The sequence below is a fragment of the Hemicordylus capensis genome, chromosome 3, assembly GCF_027244095.1.
Source record: "Hemicordylus capensis ecotype Gifberg chromosome 3, rHemCap1.1.pri, whole genome shotgun sequence".
NCBI classification, from domain to species: Eukaryota; Metazoa; Chordata; class Lepidosauria; order Squamata; family Cordylidae; genus Hemicordylus; species Hemicordylus capensis.
In genome coordinates, this window is record NC_069659.1 from 186,215,300 (window position 1) to 186,234,549 (window position 19,250).

At 41.5% G+C, this 19,250-nt stretch overlaps 1 protein-coding gene across 9 annotated transcripts in view; it reads left to right on the plus strand.

Moving 5' to 3' along the window:
* AKAP11 (A-kinase anchoring protein 11) overlaps positions 1 to 19,250 on the plus strand; it is a 60,158-nt gene that overhangs the window by 3,715 nt on the left and 37,193 nt on the right. For 6 of the 9 annotated variants that reach the window (XM_053306465.1, XM_053306466.1, XM_053306457.1 and 3 more), the window contains exons 2-3: positions 18,253 to 18,350; positions 18,627 to 18,737. In XM_053306465.1, the coding sequence (XP_053162440.1) occupies positions 18,291 to 18,350; positions 18,627 to 18,737 (171 nt within the window). In that variant the 5' untranslated portion in view covers positions 18,253 to 18,290. Of the gene's footprint in view, positions 1 to 2,338; positions 2,465 to 18,252; positions 18,351 to 18,626; positions 18,738 to 19,250 lie in introns of all 9 variants that reach the window. The other 3 variants (XM_053306460.1, XM_053306461.1, XM_053306462.1) reach the window with 1 other exon arrangement.

The window sequence follows — 19,250 nt, forward strand, 5'->3', positions numbered from 1 at the left end:
AGAATTGGAAGGAATGGCAGTTTGTATATTTTGATCCAACCTTTTTCTTGCATTCCTACCCCTGCCACAATAAGTGGTAGTAGGAGGAAATTTTTCTTCATGTTACCTTTCATTTGCACCCTCCACCCATTGATGCTTCCTCGCCTGACCATGGAAGGAGATCCATGTGCAGAAGCAAGTTTCTGATTCACCTATCATTTGCTTTATAAGAAATGTACCTGAGGCTATATCTCCTCCACAGCCAATTTGTCACCTTCCATTTAAACCACAAGGAGGCAGTCTCTGTCTCAGATCCGGAGCAGGTGATTGAGCTTGGAGACTGGTCCTCTGGAACTGATGTTTCCCTGTCCCTTTAGGTACAAGGGTAAAAACTACTTGCTTCCATACTGCTGAACTTCCAATTTGGCAAGTAATGACTTGTGCCTGGGTGCATTTCTCTGCTAGAAGCACGAAGGCACTATGCACATGCACAGCCCATCCCTTTGCTCCTGGCAGCTTGAGTGGTTGGGGAGTGTTTTTTCTGGACACCTCCAAGGTCTCTCATCTCCAAACCTGTCCCTCCCTCGTCCTGTGTTGGTGCCCAATATGATATTCAGATATTTTAGCTATTTAGTACTTCAGTCATGAACTATAGGAATTGTACCTATTATGTCAGGTTTTTGCCAGATACTGCTAGTTTCTGCATTATAAAAAAGAGGTTACATTTGAACAGTTTGTGATTAAACTGGCATCTTTATAATTTTAACTGGTTGGCAGAGGTCATGTATTTTGCAGCCAGTTTGGTGTTCAGCTAGTTCTTTGCATTTTATGTGTACTGTAGGCCTTTAATCGTTTTTGTCATTGGGTTGGCGAGGTACAAAGAGGGATGCGGCTTCTGCATGTTGAATAATTGGTTTATTTATTTATTACATTTATATCCTGCTCTTCCTCCAAGGAGCCCAGAGCGGTGTACTACATACTTAAGTTTCTCTTTCACAACAACCCTGTGAAGTAGTCTAGGCTGAGAGAGAAGTGACTGGCCCAGAGTCACCCAGCTAGTAATGGCTGAATGGGGATTTGAACTCGGGTTTCCCCAGTTCTAGTCCAGCACTCTAACCATTACACCACGTTTAGAGAAAGTATTATAAAAAAGAGGTTACTTTTTTTACCATGTCAAACTGCACCTGTACATAAAAGGACAAGTGGTGAAAAATCCATATGGTTTCTGCTTCACTCAGTTCTGTGGTGCTGTTCTTGAAAATAAGTCCTGTAAAGACCAATATTGTGTTTAGGCATAGCGAATACAATAATAGGTAAGGCTGCACCATTTGCTTTTGGTGAAAGAACATGCATATTTTCAAATTACACCTCGCTTTTTCTGTTTCTTGATTTGAATTCCAGTGTGCTAGGTCTCAGCCATGGAACTTGTTTTCAGTACTGGGGTTCAGTCCTGGAAGATGTGAAGTAATAACAAAGCAGAGGGGTTCTGAGCAAAGTGCATTTTCCTCATTGCTAATCAAGCACAGCCCACCCCCATGCATCTGAGGTGAGATAGGAAGGTCTTCAGGTGAAAGCTTCTAGGCACACTTGAGCTGCAGCACTTCTGTGTTTGAAAATTAAGCACTCCTAAAAGTAAAGTGTGCCGTCGAGTCGGTGTCAACTCCTGGCGACCACAGAGCCCTTTGGTTGTCTTTGATAGAATACAGGAGGGGTTTACCATTGCCTCCTCTCGCACAGTATGAGATGATGCCATTCAGCATCTTCCTATATTGCTGCTGCCCGATATAGGTGTTTCCCATAGTCTGGGAAACATACCAGTGGGGATTTGAGCCGGCAACCTCTGGCTTGCTAGTCAAGTCATTTCCACGCTGCGCCATTACGTGGCTCTAAGCACTCCTAATTACCTGGTGGAAATTTCTGTGTAATCTGAAAACTTGCATATGCTTTCCCCCAAAAATATTGCCTGAAAAATGTGCCACTTAATTTCTGTATACTTTTGAAGTAATTTATTCTGTTTTAGCATCTTTCCTTTGATCCAATAATTAGTGATTGGAAAGAAAATGCTAATTACTGAGGCTCACACTCTCATACCATTTTGATGAATATCTGCTGTCTTCCATCATTTTTAATTGGTTATATCCACGGGCATCATGTTCTTCTGGTCTCATCACTATCCTTGTAGTCTTTATAGTCTGGAGAGTAAGGGATATAGTATGCCTCCCTCCTTCCATACCTCATTATGGGCAGCTACAAGCCATTTTTGTAACTTTAAAAACACTTAGTAATTTCAATTATATTCATAAATGTTCTATCGTTGACAGCTTATAATAGACATCTTATTAACTTGGTCCTGTTACAGATGCCACTTCCAGAACCCTCTCCAAATTTTGATACTGTGCATGTTTGTGTGCATATGCGCAGAGCAATGATGCTGTCCCAGTCATTATTGATCTTTAAATTGGTTTAAATCTGCAGTCATTTAATGGTAAGTTCAAAATATGTGTTCCGAGGTGGGTGTTTTCTTTAGTTGGCAAGCATCAACAATTTGGCAGTTGAATGCTTTTTATGGCATGCAGTGATACTATTCATGTTATTTATATGCAGTCAGGAAGTAAATGTAAAGAGCTTGGTTAATTTTGTTGCTCTTGGAAATGTGAGATGCGAATGAAGACTTCATAGCATAAATTTGTATTTTTAAAGTATTAAAAAAAGTGTTAGACAACTGAGTTATATTCCTTCCCAAACATGTTAGAATAAGACAAACTCTTCGTAACCCTCAGCAGAAAACAGGGCCAATTTTATTCAGTTTGAAAAGTTAAAAAAATCATAAAACATTATGGTTAATGTGCTACAACTTTCACATGAAGGTTAATGAGGTTAAGTGCCTTGTGGTATTTCAGCTGCCACCCTCTTTGTAATTGTCTAAAAGTACCTTTTTCATTAATACAGCGATTGCAGTGTCAACAACCCCAACTGGAATCCATGTTAACTGAAAGAACTATGCAGTTGTAATGCTGGGGTTCAAACAGACCCCACAAAATGTTGTGGAAGTGCTGTAAGCATGGTTCATCATGTCTTTAAATGCTTAGTCTAGAACCTGTTCCTTCCATATTTTATGGGTAACGAGCATAGAGGTTGAACATGCAAGATTTTTCATAGATTCCTAATGGAATCAGAGATCACTATTCTCAAGCAAGACTAGAAATGATTTTGAAGTATATAATACCCCCAAGAACAGTAGTAGTAAATTTATTACGGTCCTTAGACCAGCTTAACATTTAAAATAATACAATTATAATTTACAAAATATTCAAATTGCTGATACAAGCTCTACAAAGTTTGGATGCAACAAAACAGAACTTGGCCACGTTTATAGAAGTAACAAATTTAAAATTTGACAATAAAACATCCAAGTAAAATTGATATAATACCCCCAAGAACAGTAGTAGTAAATTTATTACGGTCCTTAGACCAGCTTAACATTTAAAATAATACAATTATAATTTACAAAATATTCAAATTGCTGATACAAGCTCTACGAAGTTTGGATGCAACAAAACAGAACTTGGCCACGTTTATAGAAGTAACAAATTTAAAATTTGACAATAAAACATCCAAGTAAAATTGATCTGTATGACCAGGATAGTCCTTTAAGAGAGGAGCAATAAATTTACTACGAGCATCCCCATAAAATTGACAATACAGAATAACATGAAGAACTGACTCTATATCCCCTGAGCCACAAGGGCAATGACACAGTGCATATGGGACTCGTTTATATTTCCTGTCTAGGAGTGCAGAGGGAAGGGCGTTCAAATGAGCAAGGGTCACTGCTCTCCTAAACTTGGGTAAAAACATGTGATCTAAGTATTCAGCCGGTTTGTGGCTGAAATTTTGAGAACCTATATAAATTCCCCCTGGTAGTCGAGCACACTCCTCCTGTAGATCTATATCTAATAGACATTGCCTAACAAAACATAACGCCTGATCTAAACCCCTCGCCATAAGGTCTTCTTGAGACGTGCCCAGTTGATGTAATTTTGTTTTTAGAGCAATTTCCCATTTAGATGTAAAGCTGTCAGTTAACACTAAAGGTGCTAAACCGACTGGGGGAAAAACCAAATGCAGCCAGAATTTGATTATGCAAAGCCATATTTTCGTTTTCAAAGTGGTAACCCCAACCTCTCTATGGAGATCCACGTTAGCTGTGCCTCTAGGGGCTTGAAGGATAGCCCTTAAGAATTTAGTTTGGACTGCTTCTAAGATTGTAAAGTTATCAAAAGGCCCAATTTGTGCGCCATAAAGAATTTGGGGATATATTTTAGCCTTCAATAATTTGACAGCTGCTGGGACAAAAAGAGCACCTCTCGAGAAGTAAAAAGATTTAATCACATTTGCCGTCTGCTGGGCACTGTGAGATACAAAGCTAAGATGAGCTTTCCGGGATCCACTGGAATGAAATACAACCTCTAAATACTTAAAAACCTTGACCTGCTCAATGTTATGTCCATTTATGGGTTTGGGGGCATTTTGCAAAAACCATCACCTTAGTCTTAGTATAGTTGTTCCCTCTTAGTATAGTTGTTCCCCTCTAAGGGGGAACAGTGTTCCCTCTAAGGGGTGCATGTGTGAGTGAGCTCACAAGACTTTAAATATCTGCTCAGTTAGTTTAAGATCCCGCTTAGGTTGAATCAGGAAGGTCCCCACTCTGAATGCACATGTGCATGCATTGCCTTGATACTGCCGCTCAGAACAAAACTCATTCAGCACAGAGATGAGAAAAATTAGAGGGACCACTGCTCAAGAAGACTACAAATGTACTGTATCATTCCAGTATTTGGGCAGCAAGTATCCCAGGTTACCCAAACACTTGTGTGTTGCATTAAGTATGACACCAACTGCACAATGAAAAGCAACATCTTATTTACTATTTAACTGTTTATGGTTAAATAGTTTATGGTACACAGGGTGTGCACAAGATGCAAAATGTGTGAAACGTTCTGTTGGAACAGCTGGCCGAGCTGGTTGTTCCAATAGAGTCACCCCGTCCTGCCTGATTGTTCTGGCTGCCATTTTGGATTCCAACATGGTGGTCTTTCTGGCCTGTGTGCATGTGTGGGGGCCATTTGTGTGGTCAGCACCACCACGCAAATGGCTGCTGTTCATGGACAGAGACCAGAAAGACCACCGTGTTGGAATCCAAAATGGCAGACGGAACGTTCTGGCTAAAATGGGGTTGTTCCATTCTGAGCTTGGAACAGGACCCCTTGCTTAAGGGCATTCTGTTCTGAGCTTGGAACACTTGAAACACACCCATTTTGAGACGGAACATTCCACTATCAGAACATTCTGCACAAGTCTACCCCCAAGTAGTGTTGGCTTTAGTAGTACAGAAACAGTTTTGGGGCATAATGTACCCCATTGCTTTTAAAGATGAAAAGACTGATTAAAATATGAAAAGACTCATAACATGAACAACATAGAGGGGAAACAATTGAATGAACTGTAACATTTTATTATTTTATTTTATTTTATTTTATTTTATTTTATTTTATTAAACTTCTATGCCACCTGATATAGAAATCTCTAGGCGGTGTACAAATTAAAACATAATATAAAATATAAAACATTTAAAATTCATGAAACAGATAAAAATCACAATAGATAGGAACGTAGGAAGCTGCCATTCACTGAGTCAGACCATTGGTCCATCTAGCTCAGTATTGTCTTCACAGACCGGCAGCGGCTTCTCCAAGGTTGCAGACAGGAATCTCTCTCAGCCCTATCTTGGAGATGTCAGGGAGGGAGAAAAACACATTTAAATTTAAATTTCAGTTAAAAGCCTGGGAAAACAGGTATGTCTTCAGGGTCCTCCTAGAAATAAACAGAGAAGGAGATGTTCTTACAGAGAAGGCCCAGTTCCTAGTTGCCACCAAATGAGTTGGCAACCATAATCGGACATCTCCATATGATCTTAATAGGCAACAGGGTTCACGACAGAGAAGGCACTCTCTTAAGTACCCTGGACCCGAGCCGTTAAGGGCTTTATAGGTAATAACCATTATGTTACCATTTGTTAATATAATATGTTACCATTTGTTAACATAAACGGTGGCGCATATGCTGGTAACCTCTAGGCTTGACTACTGTAATGCACTCTACATGGGGCTGCCTTGTATGTAGTTAGGAAACTGCAGTTGGTACAGAATGCGGCAGCCAGATTGGTCTCTGGGTTTATCTGAAGGGACCATATAACACCGATTCTAAAAGAACTGCACTGGCTGCTGATGTGTTTCCGAATGAAATACAAAGTACTGGTAACAACTTGCCCCTGCTAAATAACTGAAATATGAGCACCACAATTCACCACTGCATGAATTGTCAAATGGGAGAATTGCCAAAGGGCAAGACATGTTAAAGATAGGTGAGGCAATGTGATGAAATTATGATTCTGATTTAACTGCCACTCTGGGAGCTTCATGCCTAAGTGAAGAATTACATACCCTCCATATCACTTTCAGAACTTTCTTCATAAAAGGATTGTTGTGTTTCAGCATGCCCACCACGTCTTTTAGAGTCCAATTTACTGTCGTCTTCTGTTACCTCCTCAAAGCCCTAAGGTGCCCCTGAACTCCTCAAATTCAGATTTAGAGGGTTCCTCTGCAAATATCTTTCTAAGCTGTTCTGCCAGTCTTGCCTTGCTTGTCAGAAGCCTCCCCAAGCATCCTAACAAGATGGCCAGAATTCTTTCAATAGCCTTCTGGGCTGTTGATTGCTTTCATTAAGCCTTCCAGACACTATGTCCAGTGGTAATGTCTATGGGCCCATCTGCATGATTGTTTGGAGAGCTGTGTTCAGGATTGTGGTGGAACACACCATCCTCATTGCCTCACAGCCATCCCCCACATGATCACTTTATTTAGTTTTCTGCAGCTTCACATGGCCACCACAGACCACAGCCCTTACCATACAGACTTCCCAGGCTTCAGGCCAGCACCAGCTCCATTCCCATGGACCCTGATGCCAGAGTGGGTGGGCACAGCAGCTCTGATTGTGCTCAGCAGCACTCAGCAAACCCCAGTGTGCTTTCAAGTTGCTGCGGCCAGAAGCTCCTTCCCTGCCACAGGGCACTCGGGGAGAGCCAGGCACAGAAAGGAGATGCCCAGGACTGGCCTGACCGGGCTGTGCAATCAGACAGCCCTGCCTAAACCCTGGGATTAAATAAGGCAAATCCATGGCCCCTGGGACATTCTGGACAGTACCACCTAGCATGTCTGCTGCCATACCAGGTCCACTGCCTGAGCTCACAATGGGCAGGTGTGCATCCTGGGTGGGGAGGGCAGGGAAGGATTGTTCCATGTAGCCAGCCACTGTGCATTAGGCAGTTGTCAAGAGGCAAGGGGACATCATCTCCCTCATGGACCCATTGTTCTCTGGTTGACTTAGCTGGGAGGAGAGTACCCACTCATCACTTTCCTCCTCCCATCAACTTGGTATTTGCTCCACTAAAAGTCATTGGAATACAATTTTTGGAAGGAAGCTTTAGGCCTTGCCTTCCAATGGTGAATAATATAAACAAAGAAGGGAAGCCACTTCAGACCAAGGGCACCCAATAGTGCAACCCTTAGAGCCAATAGTGCAACCCTTTCCATCTCCATGTCTCCCTTTTCACATGTCACATAAGCATATAGACATGTCCCTCTATCCCCTGAAGTGAGGAAGCAGTATCCATTGCCACTGGTGACAGAGGCACCTATCTGGCTTTTCTGTTCGTGGGCAGTCAGGTCTCCCTACTGGCAACTGTCGGAGTGTGGTGCTGCCGGCCATGTGTTGCTGTCCATGACATGCTGTGTTATGGGAGTGAAGGTGTGGGAGTGTGAGTGGTGAGACAGGTGTAGATGGGCGTGACAGGTGAGTGTGTTGCCAGGTTTTTGTCCTGGTATAGGGACCAAGATTGCTGGTGCTGCACAGGTGATCACGCCAATGTGGGTAACCAGCATTCAACCACATTTCTTGTGATTGTATGAATCCACCTTATGATCTTCATAGTGAAGTGCTAGAAAGCTGACCTACTCCTAAGATGTGTTGGTTTTGGTTCCTCACACAGATTTGGAGGTGCAGTGGGGTTGCACATACCTCAAAAGCTGAATTGGTTAACATTGAATCTGTGAAGAGTTAATAAGTTAAATAACCAATTCTGATAGTTCTCAAGGAAGGCTCTTAACTACAAGAAACATGCTAGTTCAATTCAGATTTGTAAAGGATTTGTTAATCTTTGTGGTATTATTTATCCCCCAAACCATTTGTAGACATGCTTGAGAAGAGTGATTACTTACTGCATTAGGAATCTAGGAAAGATCTTATGTGTTCAGCATCTATGCTTCTTTTGCACAAGATGTGGAAGGAGCAGGTTCCAGTCTAAGCATCTATGGACATAAAACATTCCTACAGTATTATGACAGCATCTTATGGAGTCTCTTTGACCCCTAGCACCATTAGTGCACAGTGCTTTGATATTCTCATGCAGGTCAAAAGGGTTGTTGACACCCCAATATCCCTATTAGCAAAAAGTGCACTTTTAGACATTATGAGGGTGATGTATTGATGTGATTGTGTGTTTAAATTATTGTAAGTTGTTTTGAGTTACTTGGTAAGACATTCTGGATATACATTTTTTAAAAAGTGCAGTCCCTTCTTGCACAGAACTTAGTGTGCATGTCAGAGACACTGGTTGGCATCCTAACAAAGCACTACTGTCATGGGACAAACTGTGGCGCTTCTGAAAGTTTCAACTAACTTTCAGTGTTAGTTGAAAGGCTCAATGGGGGTGCAAATTTTGACAACCTCCCCTTGTGCCACCTCCCCTTGTGCCACAGCACTCTGTGCCACCTGAAAAAATGTCCCTGAGGCCTACACAGGTGACACAGAGGGCTTCCAGGGGAAGAAGAGGTTGTCAGAATTTCCCTACACACAAACTCTCTCTCTTCCTCTCACACCCTGATGCTGTGTTAGTCTGGAATTTTTCAGAAGCACAAGTGCTTCTCCCTTTGCACTGATGCTTTGTTAGGATGTCAGCCATTGTTTATACTTCAACACAGTATGTTCTGTTATATGCCTACAGTATTGGGTTTAACTTAAAGTAAAGTAAAGTTGTGCTGTCAAATCGGTGTTGACTCTAGGCGACCACAGACCCATGTGGTTTTCTTTGGTAGAAGGGGTTTACCATTGCCTCCTCCTGTGCAATTTGAGATGATACCTTTTAGCATCTTCCTGTATCACTGCTGCCTGAGAGTCATAGTCTGGGAAACATACCAGCAGGGATTTGAACCAGCAACCTCTTGCTCCCTAGGCAAGTTAATTCCCCACTCCTGCATTAGGTGGCTCATTGGGTTTAACTTACAGTAGTTTTAATGTGGCTACTGTCTTAAACATGCCTGTGAATTAAGTCAGTAAGGCTCCATTGTGTGCACCTACAGAAAAGCTTAGAATACTCTCACTGCTCTCAAATGAGATGGGCTAGTTTTGCTTATTGCAACTTGTCGCTGTCCAGTGGTCAAGATGCGGAGGTATATTGAAACAGTGCCCCAAATGCCCAAGTTTAGACATCAGTACAATCTGAAGCATCCTCCTGTTAAAGGTTGCCTCAGCCGAGGCAAGAACATTGATATGCATAGCCTGCCTCGCAGGGTTGTTGAAGTGAAACCCTCACTGAGCTCTTTGGAGGAAATGAAGAATATTATTTAACACTTGGTTGTGGTGTAAATTACATATTTACAATTAATTAAAAATGTGTTTGAAATATATATCCCCCTTCCCCCCCACAGGGTCAACATTTGCATTTGGAGTTGGCAGAGCTTTATGCCATTTAATTGAGCTGGATAAATGAACCTGGAGTTATATAATAATAATAATAATAATAATAATTAATAATAATTAATAATAATAATAATAATAAATAATAATAATAATAATTAATAATAATTAATAATAATATTTTGATTTCTATACCTGGAATACACTGGAACATCTACAGAAAATACAAGCTACCTGTAGCCAAAAATTGGTGGGACCATAAAATTGAAAAAGTTGTAGAAAATGAAGATGCAAAAATATTATTGGACTTCCGACAACAAACAGACAAACATCTGCCACACAACACACCAGATATAACTGTAGCCGAGAAGAAAGAAAAACAAGTTAAAATAATCGACATAGCAATACCAGGGGATAGCAGAATAGAAGAAAAAGAAATAGAAAAAATCACAAAATACAAAGATCTACAAATTGAAATTGAAAGGCTGTGGCAGAAGAAGACCAAAATAATCCCAGTGGTAATTGGCACCCTAGGTTCAATTCCAAAACAACTTGAAGAGCACCTTAACACCATAGGGGCCACAGAAATCACCATCAGCCAATTACAAAAAGCAACTTTACTGGGAACAGCCTATATTCTGCGACGATATCTATAACAACTGACAATAAAATTCTGGCATCCCAGGTCCTTGGGAAGGACTCGATGCCTGGATAAAACAAACCAGTCATTAACACCTGTCTGACTGTGTAAACAACAACAACAATAATAAATTTGATTTCTATACCACCTTTCCAAAAATGGCTCAGGGCAGTTTACACAGATAAATAATAAATAAATAAGATGGATCCCTTTCCCCAAAGGGCTCACAATCTAAAAGAAACATGATACCAGCAAGAGTCACTGGAGGTACTGTGCTGGGGGTGGATAGTGCCAGTTACTTTCCCCCTGCTAAAAAAAGAGAATCACCACATTAAAAGGTGCCTCTCTGCCAAGTTAGCAGGGGTAATTAATTCTAATTAATACTGATAATTTTGTTAACATCAGAGCTACCTATGCACACATGGTACAGTTACAAAATTCAAAGCCTGATTCAGATATAAGACAAAACCATAGATTAGTGTTATATACACAAGCCATGATGATCCTTGAGTTCACATGCTCTCTTCCACACATGAGAAGAGCAGATTTTTAAGCTTCCATTTGTAATTTGGTATGAACAGCAGTTTCCTATATCTTTTATTTTGTTATTTTATCATGTTTATATACCACCTGATACATGAATTCCCTGATTTAAAAATACAACTACCATAAAAACAGTTATAAGAGTTAAACATTATTTTTAACTAAAAACCTGAGAAAACAGGTGTGCCTTGAGGGTCTTTTTAAAGGCAGCTAGAGATGAATAAGCTCTTATTTTGACAGGGAGTGGATTCCCAAGCTATGGGGCAGTCATCGAAAAGTCCCGGTCCCAAGTTGCCACCAAATGAACCAGAGACAACTGTTACTGGACCTCCCCAGATGATCTTAACAGGTACCAGGGTTCATTACCAAGGAGGCTCTCTTAAATACCCTGGACCCATGTCATAAAGGAGTTTATAGGTGATAACCAGCACTTTGTATTTTGGTCAGAAGTAACTGGCTCAGCAGCCAGTGCAGTTCTTTTAAAATAGGTGTTATATAGTCTTTTCAGGTTGTCCCAGAGACCAGTCTGGCTGCTACATTCTACACCAGTTGTTGTTTCCGGACTACATACAAAGGCAACCCCATATAGAGTGTATTACGGTAGCCAAGTATATGTACTACTGTTTTAAGGTCATTTAATTCCAGAAATGAGCATAGCTGATATATCAGCCAAAGCTGATAAAAAGCACTCCTGGCCATTTCTGAATATAAGAAACTGCAGTTTGAATAAACAGTAGGTAGTTAATAGACCATGGTTTGATATTGTTATGATAGCCTGGTTAACTTCTTGGCTTGTACAAAGTACAGTTTCTTATATTTTGGTGAAATGGGAAACTGTGGTTTATTCCAAACTGCAAACAGGAGCTTTAAATCTTCCCCTCATGAATGAAGAAGGAACGGAGAGTGTGACTCACCATGGCTCATGCACATAATGCTAAATTTTCTCATTCCTTTTGATCTGTAAATTGCTTTGTGATTTTTGTTGTTGAAAGGTGGTATATAATAACTCCTAAAATTAATCATAAAACCCGTGTTAGTGTTATGTCTGAATCGAGCCAACGTGTAGTGTTTGACTCTGTGTTTGTTCTCTCTCCGCTCCCCGCTCCCCCACACCACTGTAGAAAACCTAAGGTAGAAAACTAAGGCTGGCTGGAACGTTTTTGTGTGACTTGCTGGGTTTCCATGTCCAGGGAATTTTTGATGTGGGTCAGGATTTAATCATGTTTGCATTCTGAAAAGATGCAGTCTAAAAAGAGCCATTCCATGTGATATTTGGGGGTAGAGGCCTATCCTTCAAGAGCAATTGCAAATGGAGTTTTTCCTGGTTTTCTAAATGTGTTTAGTATTCCTGGTACAGTCTACTTTGGAAAACCGTATTTTTAAGAATGATTTTTAGGGGACCTCTCTTTTGCTACTACATTTGAAATGGGAAGATTTGTCCTTCTAGATAAAAACAGGATTTCAGACAATTACATGCTTAATGAAGCAATTGTTTTCTTTGCTAGTGATTACCTCTATATGAATTGTACCCTTCTTAAAACCTTAGTATTTTTTTTCCTAACTTGGCATTTAGTTTCTCTAAGCTTGTTCTCCCTATGTTTCCTTGAGTGATAAGGAGCGTTACACTATCTTTCCCCTGAGTAACATTATTTCTATTTATATTTCTGTCTCTGGAAAAAAAAGTTGTTTTTGAAAGCAGCACTTATATTTGCCTGGGAGTTTTGTTTGTGTCTGTTGAACCTTTGATGAATCCAAAGAACCAACTGCAATGAGACAACATTATGGGAAAGTACAAAAGATATGATACCTAATACTAACTTGAATGATTAATTTATTATTGCATGTATATACTATCTGCCTTGCAAGGCATTCAAGGCACCTTACAGCTTCAACACAGACACAGAAACACAAACACACACACACACACACACACACACACACACACATTATAAAAGATGAAACAACGGAGGTGTCTCAGATAATTGGTGGCCTCTCTGCAACTGATGGAGCCAGCGTGGTGTAGTGGCTAGAGTGCCGGACTAGGACCGGGGAGACCCGAGTTCAAATCCCAATTCAGCCGTAAAACTAGCTGGGTGACTCTGGGCCAGTCACTCTCTCTCAGCCTAACCTACTTTACAGGGTTGTTGTTGCGAGGAGAAACCTAAGTATGTAGTACACCGCTCTGGGCTCCTTGGAGGAAGAGCGGGATATAAAATGTAAAAATAAATAAATAAATAAAATGAGCTTTCTGGCCTTGAGCACTTTCTTTTCTTCCTTCCGCTCGAGGTGCACAGCTCTTTAAGTGGCTCATGTGAAGGTGAGGAAAAGGCTCTCCCAACAGTTCTCCAAGGCGGTTGGTGGATTCTTCAGGAGCTGATAGTATGAGTTATCTGATTAGGGCCTTTTGCTCTGTTGCTTGATCATAAGATGAAACTACAAAGCAACATATATCTTGTACATTGTTTACACTACTGTTCTGAAAATAAGCTAGCAACAATAGTGCTTCACATAGGGAGACCGAAGCTGGCATCCAGACTAATATTGCATGTGCCAAAAAATGTTTCACACACACAACAGGGGAGGGGTGATCTTTGCCAATCTCCCCCTTTCTCTGCAGTCCACTGTACATTCAGAAAATGATTTTTGGGAGCAGAAGACAGAAAATCGCTCACTTGTTGCATGAATGGAATTTCTTTCATTTCCAGAAGGATCACCTGCATAATAACCAGGAACAAATTAGCAGAATCTCCTGACATAATCCTTCTGATAAATATTATGTGGTGTGAAATACTAATTGCCAGTTGATTGGCCAGTCCAGTGCGAGGTTGGTCACATTTGTGCCACTTGAAATCAGTATGCAATTGTGATCATAATCTTTTGATTGCAGAGAAAGTGATGTTTGCATGTTAAAATACTGATAGTAACATAATAGTTTCAAAATAAAGATTTGGTTTTGCTCTTATAGAGAATTGAATCTTGTGGAAATGAAAAGAGATGCCAAACCAAGTCTGTCTGATTTTTAAGATGGCAAGCCATTATTGATTTTAGAAAGTTATCACAAAATACATCAGATTGTATGTTCATGCAACTGACTTTGGACCACTACCACGAAACACACCTGTGTTTCTATATGTTAATAAAAGTAATGCCTCGGTATACTACATACTGTATTTACCCAAATCTAAGATGAAGTCCCCCCTCCCAATTATTTCCTGTTAAATTTGGGGGGATATTCTTGAATTCAGAGCAGGAGCACCATTAGGCACCAATGTGGGGGTCCAGGTCCATGTGCCCACTCTCCTAGAGTGCTCTATGATTTTCTCCAAGGGAAAAGAGGGCCCCTTTTATATTTCCAGAATGGCTTGGAGTAGAGTTATGAAATTTGGCACAGATGTAGGAAAGGTTATCAGGACTCTGTGTTGATTTTGAAGATCAGTTAATCCATGGATTTTTAATGATTTTGGGGGGAATTAAAAATAACTCCCAAAAAGTCCTATAAATGGCTTATTGCATGGCAGAAAAATACAGAAACTTCTGGAACTGAAGCCTCCCCACCACCACAACCATCATTCCACCCCCATGTGGAGGAAACTTCCTCTTGTCTTCATAAAAAGGAGTAAATATCACCCTTTGTTCCACCCCCTTTTATATTTTTGGAATGGCTGGCCTAGAGTTCTGAAATTGGGCTCAGATGTAGGACAGGTTAGCAGGACTCGGTGGATTGAAGTGGATTGGAAGTGGATTGGTTAGTCTGATGATTTTTAATGATTTTTTTAATTTGAAATTTTTTTCAAAAAAGTCAAAGTCCTATAAGTGGCTTGTTTCATGCTAGAAAATTACAAAAACTTCTGGAACTGTAGTCTCCCACTGGACCATCATGGAAGAATCTGCTCTTTGCTTTCATAAAAAAGATACAACATGCCCCCCACTGTTGCCCAACCCTCTTCATTTCCAGAATGGCTGGTCTTAGAGTTCTGAAATTGGGCACATATATAGTCCACAGGAACATAAGAACAGCCCTGCTGGATCAGGCACAAGGCCCATCTATTCCAGCATCCTATTTCACACAGTGTCCCACCAGATGCCTCTGGGGAGCCCACAGGCAAGAGGTATGTGCATGCCCTCTCTCCTGCTGTTGCTCCCCTGCAACTGGTATTGAGAGGCATCGTGCCTGAGGCTGGAGATGACCCAAAGCCATCAGACTAGTAGCCATTGATAGACCTGTCCTCCATGAATCTGTCTAAACCCCTTTTAAAGCCATCTAAGCTGGTGGCCATCGACACATCTCATAGCAAGGAATTCCATAGATTATGCACTGTGTGAAAAAGTACTTCTTCTTGTCTGTCCTAAAATTCCCAACCTTCAGTTTCATGCGGTGACCCCTGAGAGAGGGAGAAAAATTTATCTCTGTCTATCCTCTCCACTCCAAGATGGAGTCCACAATGACAGGACTGTATGTATTTTTATTTCAAGGAAACTGGCCAATCCTGTGATGTTTAATGATTTTTCCCCTACTGCAGTAAATCCGCCAGAAAAAGTTATCTCTATCCATAGAGTACTTCACATCAAATGAAAGTGTAACTAACTGTTACATCTGAATAAACAAACATGTTTGTTTTTACAAATGCACTATTCTCAAATTGGTATGTGACCCAAAAGGTCTGCATGAGAACTGTGAAGCAAGGGGCATGTGTTGTGGTTTTAATTTTTTCCTTTATGAATGCATTATATGTCCAAGTTGGTTTTGTGTTTGAACAGTGGAGCAAGGGACACGTGTTGTGTCCCAGTTAGTTTGTGAATTGTCAAGAAGCTGTATGAATCCATTGGGGCTTGCATAGTCCTTTTTTTGAGGGGGCTGGGCAAATTCACTCTAGCTGAGACCTGTGGATTTGTGGTGAAACACGTATATATACGGACACTATGCTTATTTTGCGGGGGATGGGGATGGCCCTAAGTTCATTACGTCCAGGGTCAAAAATTATCTAGCTGTACCTCTGATTTAGAGTCCTCTTTTTTGGTAAATACAGGTACAACCTGTATTTGACCTCGATCTTAATGGTGCAGCAGGGAAGTAACTTGCCTAGGGAGCAAGAGGTTGTTGGTTTGAATCTCCACTAAAACACCTATATCGGGCAGCAGCAATATAGGAAGATGCTGAAAGGCAGCATCTCATACGGTGCGAGAGATGGCAATGGTAAACTTCTCCTGTATTCTACCAAAGAAAACCACATGGCTCTGTTGTCTCCAGGAGTCGACACCGACTCAACGGCACAACTTTACCTTACCTTTTAAAGGCACCATCTTAAATTCAGAGTCAACTTCTATTCAGGTAAATACGGTAGCTGCCTTCCTTCCTTCAGCAGCATGTATCTTATTTGGTGCGGCCACAGAGCAATGACTCAGTCTCCGCTGAGGACAATGGCTCCCTTTCTTCTGGCCCACAGCCAGATGTTTGCCTAAAGCGGGGGAGGGAGGGTGAGTGCTGGCAACAGTCATGATACCAGTGGACTGATGCCTGCTGTCCTGGATCCATGGCCTAGATCAGCGGGCGGGGTTATATGGTAGCTACTGTGTGCATGGAGTGTGTTATCTCTGTTTTGGACCAGTGATGGTCAGGGGCGAAAGCTCCCTCCAAAAATTGTACTCCCTGTTGCAGCACCCGGGATAGCTCCAGTCAAGTAGAGGATGAATAATTTTGTCGGAACAAAGATTATATTTATTATGTGAAATACTTAGGTTTAAAATGATATGGATATTTTATGTGCCCTTTTTGATATTAATGCTGATTTTTGTTTGTAGATGCTGCTTTTATGTGATGCATTGTTTGTATTTTAAATGAAAAATAAATATTTTTTTTAAAAAATTGCTGGAGCAAGTCGGAAATGCCAAGTTGATAGGGGAGAGGGTAAACTGGTGGGTGGGCATCCTTCCCTCTGCTAACCCTGACAGAGAGCAATGAGTCTATGAGGGTGATGTTGTCACCTTACCTCCTGCCTACTGTTAAACTCATAGTGGCTGAGTGCAGGGAAGGTCCTCCCTGTCCTCTCCCATGGGAGGCATACCTGCCTATTGTGGATGCAGATGGTGGCAGGCACCATAGACGGTGCTGGCTGGGTTGCCCCGGGGTCCATGGATTTGCCTAATCCAGCCCCAGGGTTCAGGTGGGGCTGTCTAAGCGTACAGCGTGCTTGTCAGTCTAGTCCTGGACAGCCCCTTTCTGTGCCTCTCCTCTCCCTGCTGGGGTGATCTGGGGATGAGTCAGGATGAAACCCTGCTGAGCACCCTGTTGCAGGGAAGGGGTTAAGGCAGCTGGCACTCTCTTCAGCAGCTGCCCCATCTCCTTGGTGGAGCCAAGTGTTGGTGAAGCACTCCAAGGATTGCCAAATATGGCCTTGTGTACTCATAGCTGCTTCAGCTGCCCACTCTGGCATTGGAGCCAGTGGGAGCATGGCTGGTGGCATGCTGAAGGCCTTCCAGTGTGAAAGCAGCACAAGGGCTGCCAGGATTGCATCTGGGTCCCTGGAGGCTAATGGCTTCCACAGGCTGCTCCCCCAAAGCTGCTAACTTGAGATTGTGTGGATGGTGCACTGCAGCAGTCTGGCAAGGTGCACCCACCAGTCCTCGCTAACCTCCAGGTTGTTACAACATAGAAGAAAGCTGTTGCTGGAACGTAGCTTGTGTATTCCGCCATACAGCTCAAACAGAAAGTTTAAAGATATCCCTTTGGAATGAACCCAGAACCTCTTACATGCATAGTAAGAACTAGCTGATCCGGGGCAGAGCATCAGTGTCCTGTCTCTCCTCCCCATCTTCATTCCCCCTACACTGCTTCAGCCCCAGTCCATGCTCTCCCTCCCAGTCTGCTTTCCCTCGCCGGCCAGCCTGGCTGGTGCTTTTTAGTTGTCCCCGCCACCACTTCCTCCCCTGCCTACCCTCCGCGCCACCATCGTTTTCTCCTTCCCGCCCCCACCTTTTCCTTGTGCTCGCTGACACCATTGTTTGCCCGCTGTTATCTCCCTGGCCCACTGGCTGGATGGCTGCTGCCGCCACCACCATTTTCTTCCCCCTCCCCGTCACTATCCACCAGCTCTCCGAACTCTCGCGAGAGCTGCCACATATGGGATTAGCCACAGGTATGCCTTAGCGAATTATATATAAAGAAGATTGTACTGTTAGATACATAAGCCTGGCGTGTTTTACAAAAATGAATGTTTTAAAATGTAAACCAAGATTGGTTTAGTAAAAGATATCACTATGTCAATGTTGTGTTTCTTTAGAAATTTTTGAATCCTTCACTGAAAACAAAAATTAAACTATGGATGGTCCTAGCAGGGTCCGAAGCAGTCAAAGGAAGACTAGAATATCAATGAAGAAGGTAAACTGCTATTAGATATATGGTTTTAGCTAACTTGCTGTTGAGACTTACAACAAATAAATCTAATTTATAGCCACGTTAAAGCTTTTATTTTATTATTTCATCAGATAAAAGTGTTTTAGATGATTTTATATTATCTGCTCTAGAAAGATCCATTTTAAAATTTGGGACCACCATTCAAAAAGGATGTTGATACATTCAACAGTATTCAAATGTACCACACTGCATACAAAAAGTATTTTCATTTCCTACTCAGTTAAGTTTTCTTTCTTCCAGAGCTTTAGTGAATGTGCACTGCCTCCCATGAAGGTATTCTTGCAGAGTCAAAAAGAATTATGCACAGTGTCAACAGAGGAGTTGAAGGAGGAGCAAGACAATTTCAATGAGGTTTGGCATTGTGCTGACCATTTTTAATACATTTGAAACATGCTTTAAAAATACTTGCAGCTATTAGAATAAATGGGTGGCATTGCAGATATTTTTCTGTTACAAACAAGCATTCGGTTCAGCAACCCATTCCATCTGATGCTAAGCTGGAACTGGAAGAAGCATGGTAGAGAGAACAGTTGAAGACAGAATGAAAACGTTTTTAAACTTCTTAAAGGGACTCCCCCCACCTTTAATAAGTTTATAATGTTTTCATTCTATCTATCTTCAGCTGATCTCTCTACTGTACTTCCCCCAGTTCCAACCTATCATCTAAATGAAATGCCCATGGAAGCTAATCCTTGTTTGTGACAATAAATCAATAAAAACTACAATTAGTCTCAGTGCCATCCATTTATTCTACTGGATCAACAAAAGAATAGCACAGCTAATCAAAAGACTAGCACATACCCATATTAGCAGCTATGTTGGCAGATAACAAGCAGCATCCAAACTAAGTTTTAGTCATTACTA